At 41.3% G+C, this 25,478-nt stretch overlaps 1 protein-coding gene across 6 annotated transcripts in view; it reads left to right on the forward strand.

Annotated features, from left to right (window-relative positions):
- OTULIN (OTU deubiquitinase with linear linkage specificity) overlaps nucleotides 1-25,478 on the forward strand; it is a 70,479-nt gene that overhangs the window by 16,823 nt on the left and 28,178 nt on the right. For 5 of the 6 annotated variants that reach the window (XM_072152762.1, XM_072152763.1, XM_072152761.1 and 2 more), the window contains 4 exons: nucleotides 5,836-5,994; nucleotides 7,265-7,450; nucleotides 9,753-9,968; nucleotides 13,049-13,134. In XM_072152762.1, coding sequence (XP_072008863.1) covers nucleotides 5,836-5,994; nucleotides 7,265-7,450; nucleotides 9,753-9,968; nucleotides 13,049-13,134 — 647 coding nt within the window. Of the gene's footprint in view, nucleotides 1-2,817; nucleotides 2,841-5,835; nucleotides 5,995-7,264; nucleotides 7,451-9,752; nucleotides 9,969-13,048; nucleotides 13,135-25,478 lie in introns of those variants that run through there. The other variant, XM_072152765.1, reaches the window with a different exon arrangement.

Consider the following 25,478-nt stretch of genomic DNA (forward strand, 5'->3'; position numbering starts at 1 on the left):
TCCTGGTCTTTGAGAAGCAACACACCAGTCGTTGATGGTATCTACGGGCATACTATAATTGGCTAGTGTGCTCCTAGGTAGGGTCCAAGTTGCTAGTAGTGTAGATTTGTACCGTGTTAGCCATGGAGAGCAGAAGAAGAGTGAAGAAATCAGGCGATACCTTTTTGAGCTAACTGAGTATATTTGATGGTGGGCTTTTGAGAATACTAGTTCTCTTCGTCAGAGACATCCCTGTATTTGTCCTGTATTTATCAATCTGTTGTTTTAAAGTTCTTTTAATATCCTTTGATGATCACTGCCATGTGTGTATAAAATGCTGTGAATTTTCCATTTCATGCATAACATGTGTCTGACGAAGAGAACTAGTATTCTCGACAGCTCACCATCAAATATACTCAACAAAACATACTTTATTTTTATAATGCCGTAATGGCATGAAGTGACCCGTTACCACAATTTAAAGGAAAGATGTGGCAGATGTGCTACCAGCTTATTATTGTGGTACACTGAGTTCTTTATTCCAATCTAAACGGACCGATATATCAGAAGAATATAGTTTATGAATGTTGTTTCTTTCTTTCTTTCTTTCCTTCTAATTATATATCTCCTGCCAGGTGTGCACCACCAAAGTTACGTATGTTTTAATCTTAGGGGAGAGGGAAAGTGTAGGAGAAGTGGCAGTAAAATGTAACTTTTATTTAATTATAATTAAAATTAAAAGTAGAAAATAGTTGTGAACGAATTTTAACAAATAGGAAAAGTTCAAGGGATGTTTAACCCTTCCATGCAGAGACTGACCCCTATAAATTGACTTGCATGGATTCCCTTAAATTGAGTGATTTATTTGAGGGTATCATGATCCAACTTCGAGGATATTATTAATGGTGTGATATCCAGTGTTGATTGTGTTTATACTTTGTTCCTCATTCACAGTGTAACAATGTGGCGACTTGTTAGTTTCACAGCCTCTTATTGTGGATACTTAGTCTGTTATTTTGCAACAGTGTTTGTTATAAACCAGGCATGCACAGACTATTGTCCTGCACACACCGTGTATGACAGTTGCAGCGTCTGGTGTTATTAGTGTGGCATCGATCCCAAATGTTTTGGGAACGATGTTCACACAGCTAGTTTTGCTGCTCTGCTACTGCTGTGTCCATAAAGACAGTCAGTGTAGCAGGGGATTACTGCATTGATGTGTTAATGAACCAGCAGCACTATCTCACTCTTTCTGTAAGTGTCAGATCTCTGTGTAAGATCAGGGCTGTTTCTCTCCTGCTGCTCATATATCATTATCTGACACTGGAATCACTCGCTATTTCTGTGAGTGCCAGGTCGCTGTGTATGATTCCAGCTTAACTATTTCTCTCCTGCTGCTCCTATATCATAGTCTAACACTGGATTCTCTCACTGCATTTCCCTCTTAGCATATGTAGAACTTTCCCTAGTAATACCCTACGGTCGTTTCGCCGCCATGTTGCGGCTTCATCTGGGGGCCCCCAGAAAGAGTGAGATAGTGCTGCTGGTACATTAACACATCAATGCAGTAATCCCCTGCTACACTGACTGTCTTTATGGACACAGCAGTAGCAGAGCAGCAAAACTAGCTGTGTGAACATAATTCCTAAAACATTCGGGATCGATGCCACACTAATATAACACCAGACGCTGCAACTGTCATACACGGTGTGTGCAGGACAATAGTCTGTGCATGCCTGGTTTATAACAAACACTGTTGCAAAATAACAGACTAAGTATCCACAATAAGAGGCTGTGAAACTAACAAGTCGCAACATTGTTACACTGTGAATGAGGAACAAAGTATAAACACAATCAACACTGGATATCACACCATTAATAATATCCTCGAAGTTGGATCACGATACCCTCAAATAAATCCCTCAATTTAAGGGAATCCATGCAAGTCAATTTATAGGGGTCAGTCTCTGCATGGAAGGGGAAAACATCCCTTGAACTTTTCCTATTTGTTAAAATTCGTTCACAACTATTTTCTACTTTTAATTTTAATTATAATTAAATAAAAGTTACATTTTACTGCCACTTCTACACTTTCCCTCTCCCCTAAGATTAAAACACTTTATTCCAATCTCTCATCATGTGATACAGTAAGTATAGGCAATATTGTCAGTAACTACACCCAGTTTAGTATCAGTATGGTGTGCTAAACCACAGCTTTAATGCTGAGAATGACTGCTGTTCATGCTGGCACAGAGTAGGGCTTATGTTACCTTATGTAGACAGGCACCCCCGATGTCTTTGGTCAATAGCCTGGCATTCACAGGAAATCTGATGCATGTGTGGGCCCTCTAAAGAATAACCCGGGGGTCATGATGGAGGGAGATTTGGAAAGGGACAATCTATTGAGTGTGGCCTTCTCAACTGTCTTTACCCAGGAAAATCCCATGGTGGCAGACCTAATGAGGAATAATGTAAATTCTCTTTGGAATGTGAACAGTTTAACCCAGGAAGAGGTACGGCGCCGCCTCACAACCACTAAAATAGACAAATCACCAGGCCCAGATGGCATACACCCCTGGGTACTGCATTAACCATTATTTTCAATATTTGATTCCTTGAGGACTGGTTCTGTTCCACAGGTGGTGCCATTATACAAAAAAGGGATCTAAAAGCGATTGTGGAAATTACAGACCTGTGAGTCTTACTTTTGTTGTGGGGAAAGTATTTGAGGTTTTTTTTTTTTTTAGAGATGCTATCCTGGGGTATCTCGCTGTACATAATCTTATAACCCAGCATCAGCATTGGTCTATGAGGGATCGGTCCTGTCAGACTCTGATTGTCTGATTGGCTTCTATGACGAGGTAAGTTCCAGGCTGGACCTGGGGGACACTGTGATGTTGTGTATCTGGGCTTTTCTAAGGCATTTTATTGAGTGCCAAATAAAAGGTTGGTACATAAAATGAGACTGCTGGGAATAGGGGAAAATCTGTGTATTTGGGAAGTAATTGGTTTAGTGATAGAAAACGGCGTAGTTATTAATGGCACATTCGCAGATTGGGTTGACGTTACCAGTGGAGTGCCACAGGGGTCTGTATTGGTGCCACTTCTTTTTAAATGAGTTCTCCCAAGGTTGAAAAACATGGCTGCTTTCTTCCAAAAACAGTGCCACACCTGATCATGGTTTGTCCAGGTATTACAGCTCAGTTGTATAGAAATAAATGGAGCTTTGTTGCAAAAGCACACACTACCCATGGTCAGCTGTGGCGCTGTTTTTGGAGGAAAGCAGCCATGTGAATACAATGTCAGATTACAAAATTTGGGGTTATTCAGTTTAGAAAAAAAGAGGGGAGACCTCATTACAATGTACAAATAACTGAACAAGGATCTCTCCAAAGATCTTTTTCTACCTAGGCCTGTGACCGGGACAAGGAGGCTTCCCTTTAGGCCTAGAGGAGAGGCAATTCTACCATCGCCACATCGCCATAGATGGGAATTCTTTACTGTAAGAGCAGTGAGACTATGGAACTCTCTGCCAGCGGGAGGTTGTTAAGGCCGACGCTATGTACATGTTCAAGAGAGGCCTGGATACCTTTCTGGAGAGCAAGAATGTCATAGGTTAAGAATGGTTGGACTTGTGCATTTATCAGCCTTACACACTATGATTGGTTTTTGACTAGCTAATTGATGTTCAGACCATTTGGACTGAGCTGCACAAGGACCATGTAACTTAAAGAACTTGCATCTCATTCATGGGTTGCAGTGTGTGTCTAAATGTCACATCATACCAAGTACTGGCCAACAATCTAAGACTTATCCATAAGGAAGTTTGTTCCGATATGTGGGATTTACTGGACCAACTACCTGATCTCGACTGACAAGCTGAAAACAGTTCAGCAGTTGTAAATTCAGTTTGGTGTGGTAAGTACAGCTCCCAGCACTTAGGGCTGCTACCCCTGACTGAGATATTACTGCTATCAATCCCAGTGAAACAAAGGCGATGGGGCCTTATGGTATCTTAATATCCTTGTTGTGCCAAATAAACTTTTTTGGTGATTTGAGAACTTGGTGGATTAACAGCACTAGTAGATTTCTTAGTTTTTTTTTTTTTAATTGGTTAGTCAACCAAAATCATTATTTTAGTGCATTTGCGCAAATAACACACATAAGCTTATTTTTTGTTTTGGTTGCACAACAATGGTGGGTATGGGAGGAGTACTTCACACATATCCGTGCCTTATCCGCACTAATTTCTGAATTATGATTGTGCAGTTAATTCTCCTAGCAGTTATGAGGTATCTGACAAGGTACCTGCGGTTATCCCAGTTGCCCAGCATATATATGTTGCAGAATCAGCTGATTTGCATCTTGCTAGCTCTTTTTCTCTGACTTTTGAAAACACCAGATGTATGAAGGTGTTCAAGATGTGTTCAGATTTATGACATGCAAATTTTGTCGCAAATCTACTCTAGTCCTCTCCTGGTGAAGAAAGTTTAAAACCACAAAATATTACTTTTGTGTAACTTTTAACACACAAAGGAATCCTTTGCCACATTTACTAAGCAGTTTAAGCCATTAAATCTGGCCTGCAACACGACTCCTAAGACAATCTAAAAATTGCTGCACGATTCCTGCCTAACGATATATCCCCCATTGCGTTTTCCCAGTAGGGTATGTCACACATATGTTTTGGGCCACAATATTTCAGCCACCATGAGTGTGTGACATGCTGCCAACTCTGATGGCAACTTTTGCTGATGGCAAAACAGCTGGGCAGAGTGTTGTGCAGGGATAGTAATGTCAGTGGTGCTCCAGTACCTCTTAACACCTTCACATTACACGATTTTTGTCCTTTTTCCCCTAAATAGGCAATGGGAAGGTGGATAGCAAATCAAGCCATGCGCTGGCTGAATGATGTGTAGCCCTCGGGTCGGGAAGTTCACAGTTCCCTGTGTAGGCGTGTGGAATCTTATAGCCACAGATGCTCCACTAGGGGATTCTGGGAAAATATGCAAAGTTTTCCAGGATGGGCTAAGGTGAACCACGCCTCTTTTAGCTGCCTTGTAAATCCCTTGACATCATGCATGACCTACAAGAGGCCTTATGACATGCTGCAGGATTAAAACCAAACCAGTATATCTATGTAAGAAAGAACAGATTCCAGTTGTAGACAGCTCTGTTTCAACCTGGTTGGGTCTCCTCAGTACAGCGTATGGAACTGGTTTGGATGAGTGAGAGGCTTCTGACTAGGGTAGGGAAGTAAGAGTTCTCCTTACGGAGACTGCCCTCATCACATGACAAGTTCACAATGTAGTTTTAAGCTTTAAGAGCATATACATACCAGTGTCAGATGGATTCCACTCACTGCCCTTATGTTACAGAGGAGGAGATTGAGCTCTTCCAGTAGCTGTTTATTGGTGTAAGAAGCTGTATGAAGTTCACTGAATAGTTCCTGTATTCGTAAACGGTTATAATTAGAATACACTTCCTCTTTTCTAAAATAGAATTGCTCCTATTTTTGCACAGACGTGTTTTACCTTTTAATGCTACCTTTGAGCCACAGCACTTCTAAGTGAAACCCTCACAATTTCCTCACCAACTGAAAGGTTGTCATTGTCACTGATCCTGTGTGACAAGGTGAGAATGTTTCCGCCCTACATCTGTCATTGGTGGGCAGATAGTTCTCTTATTCATCTAAAAGTTTCTTTCTGTTCTGTGCTCCCATAGAACAATGCTTGAGTAAACCAGTGTGTTTCTGTCTTCATAGGAAACTTCTCAATAGTTGTTACTTTATTGATGTTTCCAATGTACTGTACAGAACGGTGCAATGGGACAATTATACACATATTTCCATCACAGAAAGCGTGAAGAAGACGTACCCCCGAAAGAGGAAGTGCCCGACCCTCCTGAAAGCTCTCTGCAACTTGACCCTGAGATTCTGAACTGTGCTCCAGCTGGGGATCTTATAACAAGAATACAGTCTTTGCATTCTGAAAGTGATAATGAGCTAAATAATGGGTGAGTCTGTTCTTCTTTCCATATCTGTTGTCCTAAGCACTAGACTAGATTGACCAGATGTAGTTCCAACAACTGTCCTGAAACGCTCTTTATAGTGTAATGTGCATTGACTGATCTCAACATCCTAGCAAGTGTCAGAAAGCACTCACTCAACCCTGAGCCTCCACTTCACTGCACCTGCCAACCCAGTATTTACATTAGATGGGGAACTGACTGACCCAGAGGTTTAAACTTGACTGTTGATGGACCTTAATCTAAAGCATGGTTTACAGTATGCTGTACATTGACTTGCCCCACAGGTTATCACTAGATTGAACTACAGCATTACACTAGGCTGCAGACAGTAAATATTTATGCTAGAGGGTGACCTGGCTGAGCCTGGAGCTTTACACTACGGCAGTAATGGTGAACCTTTTGGAGATAGAGTGCCCAAAGTACAACCAAAACCCATTTACATGTCGCAAAGTACCAACATGACAGTTTAGGAAAAACTTTTTAATCCCTGCTGCATCATAGGTTTCAATCGTATTGGCGTCATGAGTTCACCAATACACTAGAAAGATGATGGAGAAATTTGGATTTTAGCTTCCCTCCAGGGTTCCCTGAAGAGGAAGAATCAGGGTTCCCAGAGCAGGAGCTCCAACAATAATCTGTCTCTATCCACACCTGCTTCTTCCTGCTGTAACCCTGGCAGCCAAGGATATCGCTTTAAAATGGCACTGAGAATGGCACGTCCTGGGCTGTATTGGACCACAGGAGGAAGCCTTGAGTCCTATCTGGCAAACTCTGTGTTGGGGTGAGGGCCTGGGTACCCACAGAAAGGGCTCTGAGTGCCATAGGTTTGCCACCACTGCACTAGAGGGTGGACTGACTGAGCCTGGAGCTTTACACTAGAGAGCAGCCTGGCTGTCCCCCGAGATGTCCACTGGAGGGCAGCCTGGCTGTCCCCCGAGATGTCCACTGGAGGGCGGCCTGGGTGTCCCCCGAGATGTCCACTAGAGGGCGGCCTGGGTGTCCCCCGAGATGTACACTAGAGGGTGGCCTGGCTGTCCCAAGGTCTCCTCAATGGAAGCTCCATATTGTTGCCAAAAGGACGCATCCAGCTTCCCTCATGGATAACATCATATTTTGGAGTACTCTCTACTCTGTACTAAAACTACAATGGCTAATGGGTCCCAGAAAATAGAAACCCTGCCGGCAATCCTGCAAATTAGTTATTGTTGTATTCATGGCTTTCTCTCTTTTTTTTTTTTTCCCCATGTCATTTAAGAGAAAAGCCTCAGAACTTTTCGAATACTGAAGAAATTGCCACAGAACTGACTAGAAAAATGGCGCTTGAACCGGATGAGACAATAAAAAATTTATCAGGAGAGGAAAGCATTGAAAAAGATCTGAAACCAGATGATGTAACATTGGCTAAAAATATCGAGGAGCCTATGCCTGAAGTAACTGTTGGGTATGCTGAGATTTTCTTGTTTTTTTTTTTTTCCAAAAAAGTCTTTAACTGTTTGTAAAATGTGTCAGATTTCATTGTGACAGTTTGCAGAGCTATGCTTATATACAGTCCCCTTTTTCCTCCTCATTGTGGAATTGCTTCTTCAGGGAGGGGGGGGGGTTGACTGTAACTATTAGCTTCTAGTCTAGGTGCACACATCTGGAAAAGAAGCTGTTTATTTTAGGCAGCTGTCATGCACTTCTGTATTGCTAGCACATTGCAATACCGGTCTCCTGTCAGCAAAGAAGTACAATATACAATGCTGGCCTGTAACCTCTGGACATAAAACCTTTTGGTCAAGATGAGGCAAATTTATTATCAGTGATCCTAAATCCCAGGATCACTGATAGCTTCTGACTTTTATTCTAAAGGCACATCAATATACTTTCCTTTTTGATTACTTTGTTACTATCCTTCACAAGTGAAAGGATAGTAACAATAGAGAGGATCTAATCAAAGGATATGTATTCTCTCATTCCATTCAGAACTCTTTCTGTCAGTGAAGAGAGAATATATATTCACTGCAGCTTCAGGCTGTATAAATTTCAGCACACTACATAAAGTGACTTACAATAAAATATTAAAACAATTATTTGAGAAATATATTACTTTAAAGGTTGCTTAAATTTTTTTCTCACGCTTTTTTTCCCTCATTATTTCTTTAGTTACTGAAAAAAACTGAAAAATTATTTAAATATGCAGATGAATTTAAGTTATTTTAAGGTAAACTGAAATGTACTGATAATATTATTCCATATAAGATCCACACACATACAAACACAGGCATTAACACTTTTCCTGCCAAGGATGTTTCTCATACGTCCTGACAGAGTGACATATCTAGCACAAAGGGTGTATGAGATAGATCCTGGATTCTAGGAGAGCCATAACTTTGGATTCCTGGAACCTAGAATCTCAGGGTTTTGTCCTCTGAAAGAGGAAAATCTCCTCCTTCATGTCAATCGTTCATGAGCTTCTAGGTGCCTGGGAAACACTGTTACTTTTAAAACAATCACAGATTCATATGAAAGAGAAGATTCTCCTCCTTTAGAGGAAAAAAAATCCCTGCAATCTAGGTGCCAGGGATCCAAACTTATAGCCCCTTCTGAAATGGGCCCCTCTCCAGCTCCTTAGACAGCAGGATGTAAGGAGTAGCTAGAAGAGGGCACAGAGGAGCTTTCGCATATAAAGTAAATGTTGACTTTATATTTTGGAAAGCAACTAAGAACTAGTGTTCATGTTATTAACCCTCTCATACCCAGAACAATCAGAGAGCCCACTTGTTTATATTTGTCATATGTTGTCATATACGGGTGGTCCCCTACTTAAGGACACCTGACTTACAGACGACCCCTAGTTACAGACGGACCCCTCTGCCCCCTACGAACTCTGGTGAAGCTCTCTGAATGCTTTACTATAGTCCTCGATTGCAATAATCAGTTGTAAAGTGTTTGTAATGAAGCTTTATTGATAGTCCTTTGTCCCATTACAGCAAAAAATTTGAAACTCCAATTGTCAGTGGGGCAAAAAAAATTTGTCTAGAACTACAATTATAAAATATACCATTTCGACTTACATACAAATTCTAATTAAGAACCTAGCTATGGACCCTATCTTGTACATAATCCGGAGACTGCCTGTATTGAGAGTTTTGGTTACCATTGTGTATGGAGAGTACAATTATATCTGCAAAAATTGTTTGGCACTCCATGGATTTCATTCTTTTTGCTGCATACTTAGGTGATTAAATTCATCACATATTACTGTGTTAAGGAAAGTACACTTTCTTTATATAAATAGTCTTTACATATGTCTGTACATATTTTAGTGGATATTCTGAATGAACAAGTAATTTTTGTTTTTTATCACTGTCTGCAGCAAAGTTGCTTGAATGTAGTTGCTCATCTTTTACATTTAGGAGGTGTGGAGCTAATTATTTTCCATTTGGGGAACATGTCTATAAAGTCCATAATGTAATTTTGAAAATGGGGCAAGTGTCTCCTATTAGAAAATATATGGTTTATTAGTGCTTACAATTCTCTGTGCTGTCATTTCGGTTTTGTGTGTAAATGTCAAAACTGTCCAATAACACAACAAAAATTATTAAAGGGTTAAATACATGCAGTTGGGTCTAAGGATCAGCAATAAGTACTTGCATCATGTGGATGTCAATACACCCAACTATAAGAATAATACATAACATTCTAGTGGGTTTGAACATATTCCTAATATATTACATAAATACATCTGTTTTTCTTCCTAGAGCTAACACCGTAAGAGAAGATGTTACAATTAATGAGAAAAAGCAACAAGAAAATGTCCTAGAAGCATCCCCAACATTATGTGAGGAAACGGGCGAACCTGGGAAAAATGAACTTGATAATTCGCCATCTGATCTGCCAAAAACTAATCCTACATCACAAGGCAGAATGAAAGAACCTCAAATAAGTGAAGTGCAAATCGAATCATCTGTGGACACGTTAGTATTGATCTAGTCTTGTCATTTTATTAGACAATTTGTTCCAAATTTTGGTTTGGTTCTCCTGCAGTACTGCAAAAGCGATTGATTGACAGTAAAGAGTTATTCACATTGCCATACACGGTCTTTCCTTTTTTTTTTTTTTTTCTCTTGGCTGTTTTTACAGCCAACAATGGACCAAAAAAGAAGGTCGTGCCTATGTTGAAATGTGGCTGCTGTGAATTCTAAAATGAACTTTACCCATGCCACATGGTTATCCATTCAGTTCCTGAGTAATTCCCCTTTCACATTCACGCCGGAGGCGTGCAGGTCCCAAATTGATATAAATGAAAACCCCAGTATGTACAGCAAAAAAATGAAACCTTGCATATGTCCATACACCGAAGTGTGAAAGAGTTATTGGCCGCATAATGGCAAATATTTTTTTTTTTGTACAAAAGATTTTATTTTTTTTAAATCTGCTAAAACCTTTATAAATTTTGTATCCCTGTGATCGTATGGACCCAAAGCATAAAACGGAAGCGCCATTAGAAATGCAGTATAAACCCACAAGAACACAATTGTGTTTTATCAATTTCACCGCACTTGAAATTTTTTTACAACTATCCTGTACATTTCATGGAATATTAAATGGAGCCACAAATAACAACAATTCATCACACAGATACCAAACCCTCATACATCTCTGTAAACGTAAAAATACGGAGTGAACGCTTTTGGAATAAGGGGAGTAAAAAACAAAAAAGGGCTGAATCCTGTAAGCGTTAAAATAGATTTTTGCAATGTTTGCTAACAGTTTCACTTGCGGAGCTATTTTTTGCCAAATTTAAGCACAAAACTTATCACTGCCCTTGCTTCTGTTAAAGAGAACCTGTCACCACATTTGCACATATACAGAAGTGACCGGTTCCTATAGAGATCTATTCACTGACTGACACCCTTCTTTTAGCTTAAAATAGTTTCTCTTACATTCACATAAATCTCCTTTTATTTTATAATCCCTGGCATCAGAGGGGGGCGTGTCCTGTTAGGCTGGCCCCTCCCATCTAATCCTCCCCATGCCTTATGCCTCCATACTGGTTCATGTCATGTGACCAGAGTGACATCATCTCAGGTACTTTAGCCTCTTAATAATAGCAAACTGTTCCCCATGCATATATCTTACCACATGAAGTTACAGCTGCCTCCATAGACTTCTACCCCTCTCCATCCTCCATGGAGGCTGCTGTAATTTCATGTAATCACATACATGGTGTACAGTTTGCTATTCTTAGAAGGCTAAAGGACCTGCATTCATGTCACTGGTCACATGTCATGAATGTAACACAAGGCACAATAATGGGGAGTGGTTTACTGGCGGCCTGAGAGGAGTCACAAACACCAGACATGAGTCACAAAAGCTAATTTACATATCAGAAGAATGGCTGTAATTAACCCCTTCCCGATACTAGTACGGCGCGCGCCGGGTCCCGGTGCATGGAGAGGGCTCGCGGGCCGAGCCCTCTCCATAGCCGGTAAGTCTTTGCTGCATATTGCAGCAAAGGCTTACCGGTAACACCCGCGATCGGTGCTAGCACCGATCGCGGGTGCTTTCACGGCGATCGCCGCCGACAATGCTGCCGGAGGCTTCAAAAAGATGGCGCCGCATGGGCGCCGCCATCTTGCCGTGGATCGCCGCTCCCCGATGACGTCACGGGGAGCGGTGATCCGTTGCCATGACAGCATCGGGTCTCACGAAGGCCCGATGCTGTCTCGTTTTAACCCATTCATTACAATGTGCTATCAGCACATTGTAATGAATAAGGAGTAAAATCCCCATATACTGCCATATTGCAGTATGGCAGTATATGGTAGGATCGATCAGACAACCTAGGGTTAAAGTACCCTAGGGAGTCTGAAAAATAGTTAAAGTAAAAGTAAACAAAAGTTTAAAAAAAAAAATTATATTAAAAAAAACCTAAAAATTCAAATCGCCCCCCTTTCCCTAGAACTGATATTAATATTAATAAACAGTAAAAATCATAAACACATTAGGTACCGCCGCGTCCGAAAATGTCCAATCTATCAAAATATAATAACGGTTTTTCACTGCGTTTAACCCCGTAACGGAAAATAGCGTCCAAAGTCAAAAATGACATTTTTTTGCCATTTTGGAAAATATAAAAAAATTAATAAAAAGTGATCAAAAGGTCGTACAGTCCTAACAATGATAGCAATGAAAACGCCATCAAAAATCGCAAAAAATGACACCACCCACAGCTCTGTACACCAAAGTATGAAAAAGTTATTAGCGCCAGAAGATGGCAAAATCAAAAAAAAATTTTTGTACAGGAGGTTTTAATTTTTTTAAATGTATGAAAACATTATAAAACCTGTACAAATGTGGTATCCCTGTGATCGTAGCAACCCAAAGAATAAAATAGACCTGTCATTTGGGGCACAAAGTGAAAGCTGTAAAATCCAACCCCACAAGAAAACGTCACAAATGTGTTTTTTCACCATTTTCACTGCATTTGGAATTTTTTTCCCGCTTCCCAGTACGCGCCATGGAATATTAAATACCGCCACTACGAAGTGCAATTTGTTACGCAGAAAATAAGCCATAACAGAGCTCTTTATGTGGAAAAATAAAAAAGTTATAGATTTTTGAAGGTGGGGAGTGAAAAATGGAAGTGAAAAAACTAAAAATGGCCAAGTCGTTAAGGGGTTAAGGTACAGTGCCCCCCTGGCTGCTAATTTTAGGTGATATGGGGAGGACTTGTAACTCTTTATGCATTCAGATGTCCTCTTTACCTGTAATCACTGTACATCGCACATTTAGCTGTTTTCTTTTACAGAGCCTTATGGCCATAGACTACTGTAAACTAAAGCCAAAATATTTTATGGAAGGTTCTCTCGACATACCCTGTGCAGATAGGAGGTTAGCATAACTTGTGTAACAATTGTCAGTAGTAGATTTGTTTTAGCATGGAAAAAAATTTAAAGCATCAAAAAAAAAATGATGGCATGAAATGCACCCAACATGATGAAATGAGATATGTGCATGATTTTTGCTTATTAATGTTTCATTCTCTGAACAGTGATCAAGACATTTATACAGATGAAAAACCAAACGATATTGAAAAGACCGACAAAGTGATTTCAAGACCTGAAAAAGGCTCATCAGGTACACTACTTTTCGGAATGTTCTTTTTGTTACACTCTCTACTCTCTTTAACAACTCTTTTGCACCTTCCTGACCTTTTTTTTTTTTTTTATCAAATTTGACACTTTATATGGTTATAACTTTGGAACACTTTAAAATTTTTAGATGATTTTGTGATTGTTTGTTTGTTTTCTCACGACAAATGCACCTTCATTTTAGGTGAAACATTTTGGGTGATATGTTTTGCATGTATTTATGAAAAAAAAATCTAAATACCTAAACAACCCTTAAAGTATGTAAATCAACTTTTATAAAGTTTAACTTTTTTTAAATGTTTCACATGAGTCAAAACAATATAGAAGTCCAATGTTGAAATTTTCATTTTTGTCTTAATGACTGTATAAGGATAAAATGTAGAAATGCTCTGCAAAATGTGTTACCCAATTTCATCCAAGTAAGCCAATACCAAATATGTGGTGGTAAACTGCTGCATGGGCACATGACAGGGCATTCATGGGAAGCCGTACCATACAGAATAGATCTACATTGTCGCAATGTACAGGCTATAAAATCTTTATTCTTTAGGCAATTTCAGCACATGAGGGCTTATTCTTTGCAGGATGAGATGCCATTTACAAGTACTTCATTATGGGGCATCTTCAGCTTATTTGAGAATTTATTCCCGGTTTGCTGGTGGAGAAAAAGAAAATAATCAATTCTTGTTTTGGAGTTTTATCATTTTTTGGGGGGCGGATGTTCATTTCACTGTGAAAATAATATGTTATCTTTATTCACTGGGTCAATTTTACAGAATAAGAACTATGATAGAGAAAATTTCATTTGTTTTAGCATTGCCATATTTTCACAGGCATGACATGCTGGTTTGTGTGACATATTGGGGCAGAATTACTTACCCAGTCCATTCACGATCCAGCGGCGCGTTCTCTGCGCTGGATTCGGGTCCGGCCGGAATGTAATAAGGTAGTTCCTCCGCCGTCCACCAGGTGGCGTGCTGCGCTGAAAAGCATCTGAACACGCTGGAGTTCACCGGCTCAGGCTGAGTGAAGGTAAGCGCGTCACGAGCGACACATTTTCCGTTCTTAAATGCGGCAGTTTTTCTGAATACGTCGGGTTTTCGTTCGGCCACCCCCTGCCCCCCCCCCCCCCCCCGATTTCCGTCGCTTGCATGCCGGAGCCGATGCGCCACAATCCGATCGCGTGCGCCAAAATCCAGGGGCAATTCAGGTACAATCGGCGCAAATCGGAAATATTAGGGTAACGCGCCGGGAAACCGCGAATCGGGCCCTTAGTAAATGACCCCCATTGTTCTTTTCAAAGGGATCATTCTGGGGCACACAAAGGGATTTTATGGAAACTTTTTTGGCAGGTGTGTTTTCCCTTTGTTTTCCCCCCACAGTTTGGCTTGATCAATTGATCCTCTGATGCTTATTTTCAAATTCATACACTGCAATACAAACTTTTTGTTTTGTTTTGTTTGTCGTAATGCAGTGTGTAGTGTACCTGCCTGATCATGCGTCCAGAGGGAGGCTCTGACTTCTGGGGGCCTTATGCAACACCAGGGCACTCGTCACACCCCAGGGCAGACATAGAAGGATTAGATCCATCCGATAATTGTCATGGGGGTGAGTTGTTGCCAGAAGCTTGATGTAATAGTACAGCGCATGTCAAGAAGTCACCTATATTGTATAGGAGACTTTTGTGTCTACCTGGGCGTGCAATCTGCTGACTTCTTCAAGACTAACTATGCAATGCGTGATGGCGAGATATTTCTTTTACACCAGATACACCACTTCCTTAAAAACCTTAAGGATAGCTATCCTAATCTTATGCTTTATATAATGTTTGAAGGTCTTTGTTTGCACAAGGTCCAGACGAGATGTATATATTAATGATATTTTTGGCAAACTGAGTTATAAACCTGCTTCGGAAAGGGACCTAAGTGAATATGGAATATGGAAATATGTTTTCCAAGGTAGGAAATGGAAAACAATGCCTTATTTTCCAACCTTGACCTACAAGAAGTCTAATAACATAATGTGGGATTAATCCAAACCAGTAATAATAATAATTCTTTATTTATATAGCGCACACAGATTACGCAACGCTGCACAAGCATGACAAATTTGTCCCTGTCCCCATGGGGCTCACAATCTAAACAACCTAACAGTATGTTTTGGAGTGTGGGAGGAAACCGGAGTACCCAGAGGAAACCCACGCAAACGCGGAGAGAACATACAAACTCTTTGCCTGGGTGGGATTCGAACCCAGGACCCCAGTGCTGCAAGGCAGAAGTACTACCCGCTCAGCCACCGTGCCGCCCCAGTATATCTATTCCAGAAGGAACAGACTCCCAACTGTAGACGGCACTGTTTCAACCTGGTTTGGTCTCTTCAGTACAGTATAGGGAACTGGTTGTGGAGTTGTACCTTCTGGAATAGATATACTGGTTTGGCTTAATCCTACATCATGTTATTAGGCTTCTTGTAAGTCATGCTTGGTGTTGAGGAGGCTGCCTTTCATGGTAACCGAAGGAGGCATTATTTTCCACTTTCCACCTTGGAAATAAATTTGCATATTTCCCAGAATCCCTTATTGGAGCATCTATGGCTATAAGTCTTCACACGCCTATAAGATAATGCAAACTCTCCATAAGGAGAACACTTACTTCATGAGACCTCATAGAAAAAGAGTCTACTGCCCCGCTGGAGTTGGTTCAAGCCAAATTGATGTGGATCATGTTGAATGATCGATTGTATTGTCTAGTTAATGACAAAGAAACTCTGTTTCAAGAAACATGGCAACAAATGAGGATCTGTGCAGAGCCTGTTGTGATTTTCTGTAGATTCCTGCAGGCCTTCCTCTCCCTTTTCCTGTGCCTTATCTCCCCCATTTTCCTAAATTTCTGTTTTGTACTGAATACCTGTATTTTCATTTTTTCTCTTTGTTTAATGATGTGACATGTCTGACTTTAACTATTTAATGTTATTTAAATACACAAAAGACATGATGGAAAGATGCAGTTAACTACATCTGAGTGAGTTGTATGTTCAGCATAGGCCATTGAAGTTTATGGGAGGCCAGATAGAGCAGTACTGCTTCCCTCCCTCCTCTTCCCTTGATGAGAATACCTACAGGTAGTTGTACAGTGATGTCACTGTCCATATAACAGGGAAGACACCCTGAACAGTCTCAGCAGCCAATCAGGTGGGAGGAGAGGAACCTAGCAACAAATCCTACTGTTTACATCATGCAATGGGACACCTTTGTTGTATGAACACATGAAATAGAAGGTATAGATATTCTGCGTCCTGATCCATTATCAACAAAGATTGTGTTTCCCCTTCATCATGACGGCACCACCAGAGAGATTGGGATCCGCCCTCCAAGGACATGGAACCTGAGCATAAAAAGAGGCTCCTCCTACTCCTCCTCAGTTTTTGTTTCCTGTCCTTGGAAGGAGACCTGGGCACGCCGTGGTGAAAGTGCCCCTGTGGTGTTCCACTAACCCTGTTTTCTTCAGTAGTATGGGACGCCGTCAATGTAGTCCTCCAGTGTGGGGATTGGGCCCGTCGCAGCGGTGGTTTCCATGGAGCCGGCGGACGGATTAGGTCAGGCGCCGGAAGTGACACGTACCTTCACTCCGGAGTATGGAGAGGAGCGCGGGGTAAAATGAAATCCAGGGGGAGCTCAGGGTTCATTAGCCCCCCCCCCCCCCTGAGTTGTCCCTATGTAGGGAGATTTAAACAGGAAGAGTGCACTGCAACATGCTGTTCTGAGATCAGCTGTACGATATGGCAGACAAACATGACCTTGCTGAAACACCCTGGACTCCAGCCTGGTAAAAATACTGCAGGGCAGTGATGTGTGTGTATATATAGAGAGATAGAGATGAGATAGACATAGATAGATAGACACTTTTTTTTTTTAATATTACATATTTTAGGGAGAAGAGGGGCCTAAGAAGGCGATGCATCAAAGGGAATGCAGGATCTGTGGTCATAAACTTCCTACGAATTATGATAAAGCCACTTGTAATAGTTGTACTGGAAAGATCTTAACAGAAGAGTCTTCCATTTGGATGGAGTCATTAAGAAATGTGGTTAGAGAAGGGGTTCAAAGGGCCAAAGAGGTGTCGATTCTTAACCAAGGAAGGAATGGCAGTCACCAGACAAAAAAAATCATACATCCCCAGATCTGTCAAAAGGAAATACCCTTTTGACTCAGATTGTTTCCGGTACACGGGGTTCTGCTCCTAAGGTGGATACATCTATAGCCAAAGTTATTCACAGATCATCTCTTCCTTTTGAGGATATGGGTTCCCTTAGTGATACCATGGATAAGAAAATGGAAAGTTTCCTTAAAAGATCATGGGACTCGGCTACTTCAGCTTTTAAACCTAACATTGCGGTGGCATGTGTGGCCCACTCTGTTATTTTGGCTAAACCAACTAGAAACCGACATTCAGAATAAAATACCTAGAGAAGCTTTAGCCTTGTCTATTTCAAATGTATAGAAAGGGGCCGCCTTTTTAGCAGACTCTTCTATTGATGCGCTAAGACTCGGGGCTCGTTCATCTGCCTTGTCTAACTCAGCCAGAAGAGCCCTCTGGCTAAAAAACTGGCCAGGAGATATAGACTTTGTGGAATCCCATGTGATGGAAAGTTATTGTTTGGTCAGGTGTTAGAAGAATTGTTGGAGAAAGCAGGAGATAAAGTGAAGTCATTTCCCCCTGTAAGCAGTCAGTACAGACCCTTTCATTTCTTTCTTCCTTTCATTCCTTTCATCCCTTTCATTCCTTTTTGTACCACGATTCAAATTGGAGACCCTGAAGTCAACCGTGAACCTGCTGTTCCCCGGTTGTTTCATGGCTTCTGTAGACGTGACCGATGCATACTACCACATTCCCATACATCCGAATTTTCAAAGATACTTGAGAGTAGCCATACAGGTAGACTCAAAGATCTTTCATTTGAAATACAGGGCACTACCCTTCGGAATAGCTATTGCCCCAAGAGTCTTTACCAAAATAGTGTCAGAAATGGAAGCCCACATAAGAGAGGCTCAAGTTTTGTTCATTACATACCTAGACAATTTTCTATTGGTAGGATCTTCAGATCAAGCAGTATGCAGTCAGCTGTCCAGGGTTCTCCAGATACTCAAAAAACTAGGATGGTTGATAAACATAGAAAAATAATCTATAGTCCCTACAACAAGAAAGCCTTTTCTGGGAATATGGTTAGATTCCCAGAAACGGAGGTCATTTCTTCCAACAGACAAAATAGAAAAAATAAAATCCTTAGTGTTAAAAGTAAAACAGAAACCTTTAATATCTCTCTAAATGGTCAGGTCTCTTCTAGGTCTGTTTTCAGCCTCTATTCCAGCTGTCCCTTGGACTCAATTCCATTCAAGAAGCTTGCAAAATTTTCTTCTAGAGAAATGGGACAGGGATCAGTCATCTTTAGATGCAAAGGTTCTTCTCCTCCCAGAGGTAGTAAGCTCCTTAGATGGTTGACCAGAGAAAATCTGAGGGTGGGCCTTCCTTTGAACCCCTGTCAGGACAGATTAATCACTTCAGATGCCAGCCCTTGGGGATCGGTGGCTCACATAGAAGAACAGGTTTTTCAGGGCACTTTGGACATTACGGTGAATGGTCTGTGGTCAAAAGGCTAAGAGTTATTAGGGGTCCTAAAAGCTCTGATAGAAGCTCTCCCTTTGTTACAAGGACATGGAGTGGCCGTCATGTCAGACAACACTATAGCCATTGCATATCTCAACAAGCAGGGCAGTACAAGGGATTCAGGTCTTATGTTTATTATGTTTATAGCCACACTAATTCTTACATTGGCAGAAAAATATTTCCACCACGTTCCCATGACGGCCCCCACCTGGAGGTTGCTCCTTATATCCTGTAGGGACAGGAAGTCACAAAAGTTTAAAAGGCTCCTCCCTAGCACCCCACAGTGTCTTCCTGTCCCTAGGGGATACAAGTCGCAAGAGATTCCTCTCTGAGGAGAACAAATTGTAAAGGTTCTTAGGAACCCAGTCTGCTCCCACACTTTCTAAGTGCTGGGAAAAGACCTAAACAGCCCCAGTCCCCTGTATTCTTTCCTGCTAGGACCTATCCAGCGGTCCCGCACGACTAATGCTGGGTCCAGCGGGGGAAAAAAGGAATAGGGTACAGGGGCAGAAAAGTTACCTGCCGGGCCGGCGGCCAAAAAGCTTGTCCTCTGCTCTGGAGAAGAGAAAACTGGAAACATACGGACGTACCTCTTAAAGAAAATCGCCGCAGGGATTCAGTTCTGACGTCCGATGCGTGTTCCGGCATCAGGTCTCAGCGTGGCGCTAACTTCCGGTGCATCGCGATGAACTTCCGGTCCAGCGATCCCAGCAGTCCCAGCCATCCAATCAGGTAACACTTCCGGGTCTCTCCGGAGGTGGTGGGGAGGAGCCAAGACATAAAACCGCCAAGCCTCAGGCACATGGCGTTGGTCTCAAGCAACACCAAGTTGGCTCCAGCGTCTCCATCTTCCACATGGCAGTTGAAACGATTAACGTGTTCCAGGTCCTGGTACCTGTAAGTAGAAGCCCTGGGCTACCTCACTGCTACATTTTCAGCATACCTATGTAATAATTGCTGTTATTATGTGTACCTTCTCAGGGTAAGGATCAGAAAGAACCCAGAGAAAAGGAGCAAAGAGAGAGGGAGAAACCAACTAAAAAACCTTCCAAACGTTGTGGGCTGTGTAATTCAAAAATGGCAGAGGATTATAAAAAGAGCTTAATTCCAGACTGCTTAAATAAAATCCTCAAAGAGAAAGATCTTCCTTAATAGATGAATTAAGATTAGTAATTAAAGAGGAAGTATCCTCATCTATTGCGGCCCACTTACCTGAACCCCCTAAGAAAAAGGCTAAATATATTCAAACATCCTCTTCTGAAGAGGATTCGGATTTTCCTTCAGGATCCTTTAGCGAAAAAATAGAGGATGACCTTGAAGAAGCTCAACCTAGAGAACTAAATCAGGCAAAATATCTATTTTCCTCAGAGGATCTGGATAATTTATTAAAAGCATTAAAAAATACTCTAGATATTGAGGATGTGGTTGAACCATCCTCGGTTCAGTCTGAACTCTTTGGAGGACTAAAATATAAAAAGAAACGCGTCTTTCCAGTGGTAGACACATTAAAAGATCTAGTTCTAGAGGAGTGGAAGGCACCAGAGAAAAAATATCAGTCTCTAAAGAATTTTGCAATAGACTAGTATTTGAAGATAATGCCTTATGGGATTCTATACCTAAAGTAGATGTTCAGGTCACCAAAGTGGTTAAAAAGACTGACCTTCCCTTTGAGGATATCGCACAGCTTAAAGACCCTCAAGATAGGAAAGCTGATGCCCTTTTGAAAATAATAAATAAATAAAACCCCTAGAGAATCTATCATAGAATCTATGCCCCTCATAAAATCCGCTACCGCATTCCTTGCCGATGCTGCTGAGGCTTTAAGATTCTCGGCTAAGGAAGCGGCCCTAACCAACTCAGTCCGTAGGTCATTATGGGTAAAACAGTGGGGCGGTGATGTTAAATCAAAAACCATGTTATGTGGAATTCCATTCCAGGGAGAATTTGTCTTTGGTAGCGAACTGGATTCTATCCTGGAAAGAGCTGCGTCCCCCAAAAGACCCTCTTTTTCCTTTCGCCCCTCTAGGGAAAATAAAACCCCAATTTAGGGGCAAGGGGAAGTCTGGCAGGTGGAGCTACGCAAAAGGCGGAGCAAGTAACCCAGACCAAAAACAAAAAAGACAATGACTTACAGGCGGGGGAGGCTCTCTTATTTTGTAACAAAATGGGAGGAAATTTCCCCGAGTCCCTGGGTTCGGCAGATCATTCAATCAGGTTACAGGATAGAATTTCTCCATCCCCCCCCCCCCCAAAAAAAAAACTTCCAAATTTCTCCCTGATTTACCAAGACTCAAAATTTCCAGTTATGGGCCAACATTCAGCAGCTGTGTCAAATGAATGTGATTGTCCAAGTACAGGAGACAGAGGAAGGGAAAGGATTCTACTCCCCTCTATTTTTAGTAAAAAAAACCAACGGCACTTACCATTTAATTATAAACCTAAAAAAAATGAACAAATTTATAATAACCAAACATTTGAAGATGGAGTCAAAATTATTTTCTATGTACAGTGGACCTCAAAGACACGTACTATCACGTCCCAATTTTCCAAAGCCATCAGAAATATCTGAGGTTTGCGATTCAATCCCCACAGGGGAAAATTCTTAATTTCCAGTTCAGGGCACTACCGTTTGGAATTTCATCAGCTCCACGCATATTCACCAAGGTAATGGTAGAAGTAGTAGCCTACTTAAGAATGAGAAATATTGTAATAGTACCCTACTTAGACGACCTGCTCTTAGTGGCCAGAACAGAAGCAGAATTAAAAAGTCACCTACAGACATCTCTACGTCTCCTTCAGGATTTGGGCTGGGTAATAAACCAGGAGAAATCCAATTTCTTTCCAGAGAAAACAAAGACATTTCTAGGGGTAATGCTGAACTCAATGAAACAGAGTTCATTTTTGCCACAAGAAAAATGCCAAAAATTAAAACAAACTGTAAGTCTCTTTCAGGAGAAGATCTTTTGCAGCATCCGTGCACCTCTAAGTCTACTGGGACTTCTGACAGAACCTAACAGTATCCCCCCAAGGCAAAGTCGGAGGGAAAAGAGGAGTAACCGAGACAAATTATGTAAATTTGAAGATTAAAATACTTTTATTTTGAACAACAACAATAAAAAGGCAGATCATGTGAACAAAATTGGATACAGTGTGGTGATGACACAGAGAAAATAGCGGTCAGAACCAAAGACGGTGGAGGAAAAAATATATATGTAACATGGCGGACTGTAAACAAAAACGAGAAGGGGGGAAGGGAACCCACTAAGGTACTGGCTGGTAATGTCTACCGTGCCCGGTACTATACCAATGGTGTGGGAGCCTACCCAGTAATGAAAAAAGTCCTTACCAGTATGGTAGCAATATGTTCCACTGCCTGGACTGAGCCGCTCACCCCGACGCGCGTTTCGGCTCGGGGATGAGCCTTCGTCTGGGGGTGGCGTCATAGCGTTAGAGGGCCGTAAGATAAATAATCTATCGGCCAATAGGAGCTTGCACTATTGTACACGTGGGTCAGATGGTACCTCCCCTGGTGATACCGGAACCACGCGAGGCCGCGCCACGCGATCGCGCATCACGTGATATACGTCACGTGACCGCGAGATCACGCGCCCGCGAGATCGCGATGCCCGGGAACAACACAGAGTTGTTGGAGAGAATTTTAAACGGGAACGTTTGGCTGGCGCATGCGCTTAGTCACACTGCGTGATTGTAATGGAAATGGATATATCTTTTTGGCAACATCGATGCATATAGAAAGAATCAATAATCCAATAAAGTTGGATACAGTTAAATAATGTATAATAAGTTAAATTCCACATCAATGCATATAGAAAGAATCAATAACCCAATAAAGTTGGATACAGTTAAATAATGTATAATAAGTTAAATTCAATATAGGACACATATTTAGTAGCTAGTCCGCTACATATATTATAAGTACCAATGTAAAGTGCAATTGATCAAGAGAAAGTGCTAAGTGCATAGGAATATAAATATGAATCACAATAATAACATATAAACAGTGTACAAGGGTGACTGCTGGATTACAGTCATTTAAAGTGCAATATCAATTGTTATAAAGTGCTGTGTAAATAGTTCCATTTTGACACATCAATTGCTAAAGTTAATAAGCAAAACTCATAAACAATTATATACATATTGTAAAAATTATTAAATTATTATAAACCATGATTTAATTGGTACCTATAAGTTCATATCCACTTAATGAAAGAAAAATTCATGTTTGAGTCTCTATATATATTTACCATTTCTATTGATGTTAATTGGTGCAATTGCTACCAAGTGAGAAAAGTGAAAAAAGTGAATAAAACACGTGAAGGGAAGGGAAAGAGGTGAGGAAGGGGAAGGAAAGAGTTGGGTGTGATAAAAACCGTGAGATAAAGCGTGAGTGGTAGCTAAAATGATAATTATATTGTTGATAATTATATTGTTGTTAATGGTTACATTTTGGGACCTAAGACCACATATTGCATCTGGCTTGATACATCAGATGATAATACCGAAACTTTTAACTGGGGCTTCTTAAATAAGTAACAGTGCGCTTGTTTTAGTCGCCAATCCAACAGATTGAATGGTCCTATAGGGGATATTCGACTCTTGTCCAACTTAATAAAAGGGGATTTTTGTAGAGATGAATAAACCATTCCTGAGAAATGATGGGAACCCATATAGTGCAAATATTGCAGTTTCTGAAAATACAAAAGGAAAATAATAAGAAGTAAGATAACATGAAATAAAAACACTTTAAAAGCTGGTGCAAAAATGACGCCAGTGAATGAGGGCATTTGACATTATGCAGAGATATATTGGGGTAGAACTGAGTGGAACGGAAGCAATCTACTAAAGGTAAGGAGCGAAACTTAGTGTTTCATTCAAGCCCTTTGGTTTGAGTGTATTTAGAGTCCAGATCCAGCGTGTTTCACACTGTGCAAGACGTTGTTGGATTGGTCCACCTCTAATACCTAAATCAATTTTATCAATACCCCGCACTTTCAAGGCATTTGGATCAGAGTGGTGTTTATCCCTGAAGTGTTGTGCTACCGGTTTCCCATTCAGGAGTACATTTGTGTCTTCCCCAGCCCTGATGTCTCGCATATGCTCTCTAATCCGTGTTTTTAGAGGGCGAGATGTTAGGCCTATATAGATTAGATCACATGGGCAGGTTGCGTAGTAGACTACTGCCTTCGTGCTACAAGTAATATTTTGAGTGATGTTGTAAATTCTAGTGCCTGTGGAATCTGTGAACGTGTTGGTTCGCTCCACATTAGGGCAAGCAATACATTTTCCACATGGCTTACATCCCCAGGGGGGGTCTATCTGCCGCAAAGATGGTTCCTGATCTACCTGATGTGTAATGGCTCCTTACTAATAGATCTCTCAAATTTTTGGCTCTCCGTGCCGTGACAGAGGGGTGTGGTGTAATGTATTTTGAGACTATGGGGTCGCCTTGTAGTATGGGCCAATATCTTTCCAATGCTCGACGCATTTCCTGCCATTGAGAATGATACCCAGTAATAAATCTTACCTGGTCAGGTACTGTCTTCTTGGGTTTTGGTGTCAACAGTGCTTGGCGTGGAGTTTTCTTAGCTCGCTGGTATGCTAGCTTGAGTGACTTGTTGCTATAGCCCCGTTGTAGGAATCTGGCACGCAGATCCGCTGCCTGAGCTTCGAAGTCGTTCTCTGTAGAGCAAATTCTTCTAATTCGCAAGAATTGGCCGGTAGGTATGGCTCTAATCGTTTGACTGGGGTGCGATGATGTAGCATGGAGTAATGAATTTACAGCTGTATCTTTTCTGTATACATTTGTTTGTAGACATCCATTATCATCTCTTCTGATGGTGACATCCAGAAAGGAGACACAAAATTTGTCTGCCGTGTAAGTCAATTTGATGTTATAAACATTATTATTCAAGGCATCGAAAAATTGCTGCAATTCGATCAGATTGCCCTTCCAAATGATCAGGATGTCGTCTATGTAACGGGCCCAAAATAGGACCCGCTCCATGACGACACCCCGATCTCCGTCCAGTAGGTCCCTCTCCCACAGCCCCAGGAATAAATTGGCGTATGAGGGCGCACATGACGCCCCCATCGCCGTGCCCTGGAGCTGCAGGTAGAAGGACCCACAGAACACGAAAAAATTGTGGAATAGGATAAATTCCAACAATTCTAAAATGAAGGAGCAAAATTCCTGTGTCAGATTTTCCATTGATAGAAACAATTGTACTGCTTTGAGACCATCGTGATGTCTGATGCATGTATATAGTGACTCCACATCGCAGGTTACTAAGTATGTATCTTCCTCGATGTGGAGTCCATCTATTTTACGCAGAATATCCATTGTGTCACGGGTATAGGATGGTAATGTTTCTACCATTTTCTTTAAATAATGGTCCACAAACTTACTCACTTTTTCTGTGAGGCTCCCATTTCCAGATATGATGGGACGTCCTGGTGGGGTCTTGGGATGTTTGTGGACCTTGGGCAGTAAATATAAGGTTGGAACAACCGGGTCTGATGTCTGTAGGCATTCACAAAGATCTTGGCTGATGATTTTGTTCTTGACTGCCTGCGAAAGTATAATCTTTAATTCACTCATGAATTTTGTCATTGGATTGAAGGTTAGACGTTTATAACATTGGGGGTT

The sequence above is a fragment of the Engystomops pustulosus genome, chromosome 5, assembly GCF_040894005.1.
Source record: "Engystomops pustulosus chromosome 5, aEngPut4.maternal, whole genome shotgun sequence".
Lineage (NCBI taxonomy): Eukaryota > Metazoa > Chordata > Amphibia > Anura > Leptodactylidae > Engystomops > Engystomops pustulosus.